This window comes from Acyrthosiphon pisum, chromosome A1, assembly GCF_005508785.2.
Source record: "Acyrthosiphon pisum isolate AL4f chromosome A1, pea_aphid_22Mar2018_4r6ur, whole genome shotgun sequence".
In the NCBI taxonomy this organism is placed as follows: domain Eukaryota; kingdom Metazoa; phylum Arthropoda; class Insecta; order Hemiptera; family Aphididae; genus Acyrthosiphon; species Acyrthosiphon pisum.
The window spans coordinates 135,272,691-135,283,158 of record NC_042494.1 but is presented as its reverse complement, the minus strand read 5'-3'; the positions used below and the strand labels follow the sequence as shown (position 1 = coordinate 135,283,158).

Here is a 10,468-nt window from a genome sequence, read left to right as displayed (position 1 = left end):
TCATATTTATGCAAACATTTGTTATACGCCTCAGATTTCTACAAAATATGTTGTCATATGGTTCTATTTCATATTTGATATTATATTAATATGAAGATTGATGACTACAATAGTGTGTAAAGCCCCCACAAGTTATATTTAAATATAAAACTAAAAGACCCACTAAAAAAATTCTGGCTATACGCGTCTGTTGGTCTGTTAGATATTATAGTAAAATATTAAACAGTCCTGTCCTTTGATACAATTCTATTATTGAGACCGGTAGCTTCGTCTATTAAGATATCCATTTTACTCATAGATTTCTAATAAGCTTCTAAACATTGTTTACTCCAGAATTTTTTTAATAATAATAGAAATTAGAACTCAAATATGAACAGTCCATAGAAAAACAGAGTAGTTAATTAATGGATTACATCAAACAATGTTGATCTTCTAAATTGATATAAAATAAACAGTGAAAACAAAAAAAGGAGTTCAATAGTTTCTTGTGGAGGGTTACTTACTTTAGATACAGACTACTGAAATAAATAAATAAGTAAATAAATCTATATTTATATTATATAAATTCCAAAAATATGGAACTATTTAAGAAACAAACATAAAGTATGTGATGTACTATTTTTTATAACAATTTGTAAGGGATTAAATAGCATAATATAACAATAATAATTTGTTGGTAGATAGCATAACAATACAAGTGGTATTTTAAGTAGCATATAAGGACTAGTCGATACAGTAGAGAGCAAAGAATAATTAATATTTAATATTAAACCTAGAAGACGCGATCACAGTAAAATTGAAATTAGTTTAACTTAATTGAACTAAAATTATTTGTACCTAATTTAACAATTAAAAATGTTTTGACACTTTAAAATTATAATATGTATATGGTATTTATAAAGTAAAATATAATTGTCCAAGCTTTGGGCTAAAACGAGCACAAAACTATTTCCTGTTTGTATAAGTCTATATAATATTGTCAGTATTGTAGTTACCTTTTTTGTTCTTGTAATTCATTAGTACTTAATGTTACATCTGGATAACTGGCAAAAGGCGCAGTTTCAATTTTGGGGGACACCTAAAATTGAAGTTTATATATATATTTTTCAATAACATTTTTTACGAGCAATTTTTATTGTCAAGTGCAAACCTTAAATGTAGGATATAAGCCACTTTCTTTTGTTCTTAAATTTGTTCCTTTTGAATAACCATCCCAATGGTTACCGGCAACAGCAATCTCATCACCAACCATCAAATTCATTTCATGCGGTCCATTTGCCTTATGAGGTAATACGGCTACATGAAGTCTGCGTTTTTGACCACCGTAATAATAAATATCGTCTAAAGATGTATATAAAGTTGACGCATCAGGATGGAGACTGTTCATTATCTCATAGGCTACTCGACATACCTGTAAACAATAGGGGTTTAATTTAAAATCAATTTAAAAATAATTTTCATTCTGTCCATTACCTGTGATGAAAAAGTACATACTAAGTAGTCACTGAGAGACAAAAAATGTATGTCAGTTATGATACCACTTAGAGATTGATCAGAATAACGTTTACTGATTGATGCAGTTTTAGAAATGTCTTCATCACCAACTATTTCATACTCAGGATACCTAGAATGTATAAAATTTAATTACCCAGACAATAATTTACACATACATTTTAGTATTTACACACTTGCGTTTAGCTTCAGAAAATAATTTTGGTTCATCCGTAGCTAAATAAACACGTTTTTTATCTACTTTATCAGTTAGTTCTTTATATTTGTAATACTGTTCAACGTGTACCATATATTCATCTAGTTTATGGAATGCAGCTTCAGTACCAACTTTGTCAGTTCTTCTAATGTGTACTCTATAAAAAAAAAATGTATGTATATAATATAGACAATCATATAATATGAGTTTATAATAATAATTAACTTTATTAAAATCATGAAATAAAAATAAATGATTAAATAAACAATTACCCAACAATTGGTTTTTGGAATTTAACTTTTTTGCCGTATTCATCTAGTTTATTACTAGTAGCTGGTTGCGGTCGGAGCATATACTTGAGAAATTGGCCTATCCACCAAACCACAGGATCTCCATGTAATACATTTAATCGTGGAGCTAAGTCTTCAGGTAATGCAAGAGGAAGGAAAGGAGGTCTTGGGTTGATTGAGTCAATTATAGGTAGAGTAATAACTTGAGTATTTCGATGACCTAGAATTTATGATATTAATATTTACCCCAAGTTAACTTAATTAACAGAAAATTCAATGACAAAAATGTAATAATTGTAATTATTAATTACCTGGCCACCGATTGGTTGTTTCTCCATTTGGTAAAAGACATGTATCACTCAATGGTAAGAATACATCTTGCCATCCTCCTTTGGAATACCTCCAACCTTTAGACCTCAAAATTAATGTTCTTTCTGTTGCATATGCAACAATAAAACAATAAACAACATGATGCAGTTGACAACCATATCCACAACCCTGAAACATTTAAATTGTTAAGACTATCATAAATCAACAAAAAAAATTAGATATTAAAATAGCAAACCTTATTTAAGTCACAAACTAGTTTTCTTGCTTTGGCACAATCTGATGGATTTTGTAAATGTTTCAATCTTTTTTGAACTAAATTACTTAAATTTTCAGATTCCTGTTGTCTCCATGCTGCATGACCATCAACATCAGCTAAACTCGATACATCTTTTAATAAAGATCTATAGTGTTCACCAATAATGTTTTTAATTTTTGAAATGTGTTCCACTCTGACACTATCATCTTCTTTGACTAAAGATTGTAATTCAGAGTTGACATAATACCAAAGTTCTTTAGTGTTCGAAAATATACGACGACGTGAAAGTTCATATTCTTCAGATGGACCATTTAGTCCACTCTGTTTAGAATTTTGGAAATATGACAAAAGAATTTTCTTATTGTCTATTCTTGGACTATAAAAAAAAAAAAAAATTTTTAATGATTGTATATTAGAGCTGAAATAAAATAGTTAAACTATAAATAAGTATATTTATATAGGTACTGTAAAATATTTCAATAACTATTGGCAACAGTTCAAAAGAAATTTAAATATACTTACTAAAATATAGAAAACAAAAATAAAACATTGTCAATATCTCTTATTAAATTTTAGTTTTAAAACTTTTCAACAAATTTTGTATGCCAACATTCTTTCATATCTTTGTTAGGTATATATTATAAAAATAGTTAATACTTGTAATTCAAATCCAACACTAAAGCATTAAGCTCAGCATTGCTTTTATGTAATTTATCAAGTTCTCGAAGAGCCCTGGCCAGTCTTTGAGATGAATCCCCATCGTTGGTATCTTGTTGCCTAACAAGCTTAACAGTCACCAAAAGGAACGCTACCCATGAAAACGCTAAAAACGCCAAAATGCGCAGCCATCCCTGTTGTCTCATGTTTTAATGATTACTGATTCTGTAAAATATTTAATACAAAAAAAAAATAAGAGTTAAAATAAATTATTTTTATATAGTACCTAAGAATATTAGAATAGTAGTAACATAAGCATATTTTTAGTAAATAAGTTTAATATTATTGTATAAATGACAACAAATCCATGAAAAAAAAAAAATTAAAAATGTATACAGATATTAATACCGTAAAATTTTTTAAATGTTACGTAGTTAGTTAAGTACCCAAAGATTTTATTTAACTGGTTAGTAATATTTTGGTTACATAGGTATGTAGGTAATTAGATTTAAATAAGATATATACAAATATTTTATACCTATTAAAAATGTATACATAAAAGATATATATATATTTATATTCAACAAGGTGGATGTAATATACAATTCTTTAGGTAGTTAAGTATCTGGTGGCACTATCAACGAAATGCGAAAGCCAGTAGCGTATTTAGGATTCATTTGAGGGAGAAGATATGACTAAAATAATTTTACTCCCTCCACTCGAAATACATGAAGATATACTAATATACTATCAATTTATTATAACAACATACCTAATAAATATTATATTTGTATATAGTACATAAACCTTATAATTATAACATATTAAATAATATAAATTAAACAATGAATCATTAAATATAAGCTAAAAAAAAAAAGGCCTATGGGGGGAAATATATCTCCCTAATCTCACCCCGTAAATACACCACTGGCGCAAGCATAGGATCATCGATAACACAAAAATAAAATAAAAAGGTAGTTAAATAAGTATAATATTGTTATAAACATATTAACTTTTATTGAGCTTATTGTGGGTAATTTTATTACACAAATAACACATACCTAATTTTTATATGATAAAAATATTTTAGATAGATACAAGTACTTACATATTTTATCATAGATGTTAACTAGAGTCTAGTACCTGGTGGTATAAGTTTTTTTTAATTTTGTTCAAATATCTAAGTATTTATGATTTGGACTAGAGTTTAGAATTTACAAATATTCAAAACTAGGCATGTGAAAAAGTAGGTGCCTAGTACCTTCACATTATATTTAAATCAGTCATACTATGTACTTCTGATGAACAATACCAATAGTTTACACCTTACAGTTGAATGGTAGAATGATATAATTTATTAAATTATTAATTAAAGACATTCCTATAATATAAACGTGGAACACATACTTAATTATAATTTGAAATATTCAAAATATTTATGATTTAAAAATTGTAAACAATGCATAGAACTTCTACTACCATTGTCTATACGCTTTGAATGCAATAGATGTAAATTGTGACCTCTTACCTACTGCCGCCAAGCGTTCGCTCAATCGTGCAGAACGCAGCTGTCGTTCCCATGTGCCGATGACAGGGCGATGACCATGTAGGATGAGTAGCGGGCAGACCACCACCGTAGGTCCACCCGTTGTCAACGACGGACGAGTGAATAGAGATATCCGTTCGTCTTACCTCGATGGTCATCACCATGTCGGCGAACGGGAGATGTCTTGCGACTGTCGTCCACGGAGCTGTCGACACGTCGTCATCGGGAGATTCGAGTAAAGAATTCGAGGGTCAGAGACTGGGTCCGGACCGGACCCTCACGAGTTTAAGAATTAGAAATCGTTCTTCGCCAGCGGGCGACGTTCGGACGGCCGCTGGTCTAGTCGCTGTGTAGTGTGCAGTTCCAACCAGCCAACTACTAACTTTACTATAGGTATTATCTTGGGGGGCGCGCGTGCGTTATCAGTCTCTCGCGTTATCACCTTCGCGGAGTGTCGTCGCCATAGATAATAAAGGGCAGAACGGCTGGTGCCCGGTGAGTGGCGGTAGGAAAAGCAATAATATAAAATATTAAATATTGTCGGCACTGACCCGTCCCGCTTCTACCGCTATTTTAATATTTTATACCTCGAAGGACGACGGGCATTAATAAAATTAAAAATTAAAAATTAATAATTATATGACTTGTCAGTTGTCACTTGGACGAAAAACATAAAACCTATTAAATCGACTTCCATTAATAATATATAGTAATTGTTTATTGTATGGTAGGTACCTACCTACGTAGTACTTATATATAGGTAGTAACTATATTATAGTTATATGTACGAGATTTCTCGTTGTCGTTTACCTACGTTACTTCGTCGCCAAAACAAAATACATTAATTTATTGTTCGATACGTATTATAATATAAAGTCGCATTATAAGTCGTATAATCTGCGCACTCCTGTGAGTCTCCAAACGATAATAATAATAGTAATACTAATAATAATATTAATACATAGGTAACAATAATAGTAATAATGACAATGATATAACAATATTATTTCAGTGCATTATTGTAATGACGTGTACTACTCGTTTATTAATTGACTTACTAAGGGCCATGGATCATCGTCGTCGGTCTTCACCGTGTCGGTTCGTCCATTTAATAGTGCTGAATATGATATTATTCATTTATTCGTTCGCGCTACCACCACGATAGACCACGACCGTAGTGTTGCCGTGTTGGTCGTGCGCGGAGGTACCTAATTATATTATAATATAATAATAATAATAATAATAACAACGCACCGTTGTTGAAATCAGATGAAATGAAAACCCTACAATAGTACAATGGCACCGGATGCGTTCGTAAAAAATCGTATCGCGATCGTCTAATATATTATAATTTATAATATCAAAATATGTTTATTGTATACTAGCAGCTATAGTCTCACGCGTTAAGCCGACACTGTTAAAATAGTTCAATGTCGTAATTATGGAGCTTGTGGGTAACAGTGGCGGTCAGGGGGGGGGGAGGAATGAGGATGTTGTGAGTTAGTAAACGTATTCGTTTTTCAAATCGGGTACGAATTGGGTATACGTTAATTGTTTCGCTCGCATTAACTGTGCGTTTTATTATTATCCAGTCGTGGTTAAATTTTCAATAATTTGGACGACTATAGTCATTATTGTAGTAATATTATTATATATTGTCGACAGATAATATCTCAATCTCTTTTTTATATTAACTTTATATTTTCTTAAACCTATAGGTATTATACTATTACTCGGTAGGTATTAGGTTTATCGTTCTGTCAGATAGGTAATTATAAATATTTTTACATAGTATAGAATGATGTTATAACTTATTATAATCAGCATAAATAAATGTATTGTAGGTAATTAAAATGTTTGCAGCTTTGCGTAGTTTCAGTGCCAAACATAGGCACAACTAGACCTCTAAAACGTGGGGTGCTATAATTGTAATTTGTAAATGCCTCACAGAGCCTTGGCTCTTCGTTATTATAGTTAAAACGAATTAATATTTAATATTATGACTTAAATCATAGTTATGTCCAAAATTGTTTTAATTTGTTTGTAAATAAATATTTTATAATTCAAAAACATAAAATTGATGGTATTTTACCATAACAATCGTGGGGTATGTAGACATAGACCTAAAAATACAAGGGGTGCTAAATTTGAACATGGGGATGCTAAAGACCTTTTTGCAGCCACCTAGTTGTGTCGTTACGCCAAAGGTGCCAAAATGTAGATTTGATAAATTATAATATACCTAGGTACTCAAATACGCATTGAGATAGATAAACAATACCATAGAAAAGTAAGTTGAACAATACTGTTTAAACAATATTGTTTTTCAGTTATCTATCTCGATGCAAATAATGATTGCATGTTATGATATGCAAACAATATCATAACATAGTTTATAATCAAGGTGGATTGTACCATGATTTAAGATAGTAGCTAGTATATTTACTATCTTAAATCGTGTAATATACCTAACATATTATTTACACCACATACTAAAAACCGATCAATGGGAGGGAGGTTCTATAATAGATTACACCTATAATACCACCACCCACCCATCGTGGTTACACCACTGGTATACACTGGTATATCGCGGTAACCCATCTATGGACGTTGTCGTTGTCCTCGAACCAGTTGCACGTGTGTACCTATATATATACGAGATACGAGAATAGTGCCAATCGGCAATCATCTATTATATTATAGGTGTATCTATTATATAGGTATATTATTAGGTAGATGATACGATTATTTATTTTTCCGTTTGTATTGTCCCGTGTCCGAAAAACGGACGTGCGAAATATAGTATTAATAATTAATGTATTATTATATCGCACATGCGGTCACAACTCGTCACGAATCACGTCGATACGAGTGAGGAGGAAAATCCGTTTTCGAAATAACGATTTCGTTAATCGATATATTAATAAATTATTATAGATATGTAAATCGGCGTGAGTGGTATTTTCCGGTCTGTAAAAGTATTTGAATCTATCCAATGTCGAGACCATCTCAAGGTTATATAATATAATATGATTAATAATTATATAGGTATGGTTATCGTCGTAATATTAAATATACTATATTAATATGATATATAAACTTTACTATACCCACAGGCTATAGTTTATAGTATAAACAGTCTCGGGAGAATATGAGTATAAAGTTGTATCCTTCTCTATAGATCTATAGATCACGGAATCTTGTTGATTACTAGGAAACGGATTTTATTGTAAATACATATTTTTATTGGAATGAGGTATTTTAACTCTGATAAAAAATGTATACGATTTAGATCATTCTAATAAAATAAACCAAAATTTATTTTACATATTTTGGTATAAATACATATTTTTACATATTTGGTAAATAAGTACATATTTTAGTACTTATTTTAGTGACTTTCAATTTTTGACGACTTTAAACATTATCTGTTTCATCTAAATTAACAAGATTAGTAATTTTTGACGACCACCAAATATTATCGTTGTCTATATGGCATTTACGTACTTATTTCCGACACGTGGCATGCCACTATATAGATTAGAACTAGTTAAGTACCTCTTGTTAATGCCTGACGATATAAATATAAAATAAGGAAGTGGTACCTACATTGTCGAGTATGTATAGGTACTCAATACTGAATCGGCTGCAGCTATTGAAAAAGCCAATTCACTGATGCAAGATATCAATTTAAAAAACAACTTGACATACATTTCTGCAAATTTTTGTTTTTTGATCCAGACAATTAAACGATTGGAAACTAAAGACATGTCTTTGATAGAAAGCATTAGCATTGTAGAAAAATCTGCAGATAAATTAGAAAAAACTCAAGGGCACATGTGAGAAATAGTCAAAAACAAATTTGCCAATATCATTAAAAAAATTCTAGATTTCAAACTATTAAAATCATCAGAGATGTTTTAATTGGTAAAAATCAACAAGGATCTCTGGACATTGAATTCACTCCTTCTGATATATAGTGAACATGAATTACGCCCCTATCACATCTGTTGACGTAGAACGGTCTTTTAGTCAATACAAGAGTATTCTCCGACCAAACCGTCGCAATTTTTCATTTGCAAACCTTCAACAATATGTTGTTTCTCATTGCTTTGTTCCAGAATAATAGTTGTATATACCTTCATCGTTTGTAATACTTTTATTTATAAAATATTTTTTTTTGTAATTTTCAGTACCTACTGATACATTTTTTTGATTTACATATTTTTAATTTTTTTTTACATGTTTTAATAAAATTAATTACATATTTTGATTTTTTTATTACAATAAAGTTCGTTCCCTGTTGATTACAATCATATTAGGTACCTTAATGTCCAGGTGGTAGGAATTATTTATGAGAAACCTTGTTGAAGCATTTTCAGTCATTAGGTATTTATATAAACTAATCATTTTATAATTTTTCAACCTACAAAATAATATACAATTTTTCGTGATTTTATAGAATTTTATCAACATTTGAACTTTCAAACAAAAATTGTACTTGTGTATCTTCAATATTTTTGAATTTCTGTATTATATAACAACTTACGAAGAACCTTGTATTAAATGGACTAGTATTAAACCCAGAGAAAATTTTTTTTATCGATATATTTTATAGAAAAGAAACTTAAAATTTCAATCGACTATAAATGACTCAAAAAGATTCAAAATATTTTAAAAATATATTAGGTATATAGTATACAGATTGTTAGATAAAAATTTACTATTTTAGGAAAATGGCATGCGCAGGTAACAAAAACTATATTATAATTAAGCTTAACATTTTACAAGAAGTAATGTTTTAAATTTTTTTTTTTTTGAGCTAAATTTGAGAAATAATTCACAATAATTTTCTTAATCAAAATCACGAAATTTCGCAAATTATTTTAAGTTAGAAATTTCTAAAAAATTGTCTTTTTATATCCAAGGTTTTAAAATTGAATTCAAGATTCCTTAAAAGTTTTTCTACCTTTAACAAAAATAAAAATGCCTACTGGAAAGTCAAATTAATTATTTATGAGCGTTTGAAGTTCAATTTTTTACGAATTGTACTATCTGTATTCACTATAGATTTCACTTGAAAATGAATAACCGTAGGCACCTACTTGAAGTTTACAACAAATGTTTATTTTATCAGTTCCTATATTTACTTGATAACATTTTCACGTGTTTTTTTAAAGCCCTTTTCTGTCTGTTCTCACATTTCGGGACAGAAAAAAAATGTCACTACACCGGTAAACATAATAAAAGTAGGTATTTCCACGTGGCCAAAACCTTCAACATATTATTTTATTGAAATTAATGCCGTAGGGCCATTATTATGTTGAAATAAATTAAATCTTCCTCTTTAATGTGAAAAACAAAAAACAACATTTTACTGTGTAAACAGAATAATTTTATTAGATCATAATTTGATAAAATTTTTTTAAACAATTTTGATAATAATTTTGCCGAAAAAATGAGATACAAAACAACTTAAGTTGTAAAAAACAATAAATATAATTATTTTAAAGAAAAAAAAAGGCATCGGACAAGACGAGGCGATGTATGGGGGGTACGTGATGGCGAGTGGGTGGTGATGCAGATAATGGTGGCCACTGGTCACCTCTACACAGTTCTCACGGCCAGTCCTGCGGGACGGACGAGAGTCGCGGGCGCGTTTACTCTGGACGCGAAGA

General features: G+C 30.0%; 2 protein-coding genes across 5 annotated transcripts in view; both read right to left on the bottom strand.

Annotated features, from left to right (window-relative positions):
• LOC100573836 (collagen alpha-1(XVIII) chain) overlaps window positions 1-10,468 on the bottom strand; it is a 285,075-nt gene that overhangs the window by 212,484 nt on the left and 62,123 nt on the right. The gene's annotated exons all lie outside the window — the stretch shown is intronic.
• On the bottom strand, window positions 7-6,197 carry LOC100163054 (alpha-(1,6)-fucosyltransferase). 2 transcript variants are annotated; one of them, XM_008184038.3, is made up of 9 exons: window positions 5,846-6,197; window positions 3,242-3,466; window positions 2,564-2,960; window positions 2,310-2,496; window positions 1,981-2,218; window positions 1,689-1,865; window positions 1,474-1,624; window positions 1,151-1,411; window positions 7-1,078 (listed from the first exon to the last, which is right to left on the bottom strand). In XM_008184038.3, the coding sequence occupies exons 2-9, from the start codon at window positions 3,445-3,447 to the stop codon at window positions 992-994; spliced, it is 1,704 nt and encodes a 567-aa protein (XP_008182260.1). In that variant the 5' UTR covers window positions 3,448-3,466; window positions 5,846-6,197; the 3' UTR covers window positions 7-991. The 2 variants fall into 2 exon arrangements, with proteins under 2 accessions (XP_008182260.1, XP_001947095.2); XM_001947060.5 differs by lacking the exon at window positions 5,846-6,197 and adding an exon at window positions 4,770-5,257.

Coding starts and splice junctions, on each gene's coding strand:
- LOC100163054 (XM_008184038.3), bottom strand. CDS start 3,447: ATGAGACAACAGGGATGGCTGCGCATTTTGGCGTTTTTAGCGTTTTCA. Junction 2,219..2,309: donor AACAACCAATCGGTGGCCAG/GTAATTAATAAT, acceptor CATAAATTCTAG/GTCATCGAAATACTCAAGTT. Junction 1,866..1,980: donor TTCCAAAAACCAATTGTTGG/GTAATTGTTTAT, acceptor TTTTTTTTATAG/AGTACACATTAGAAGAACTG.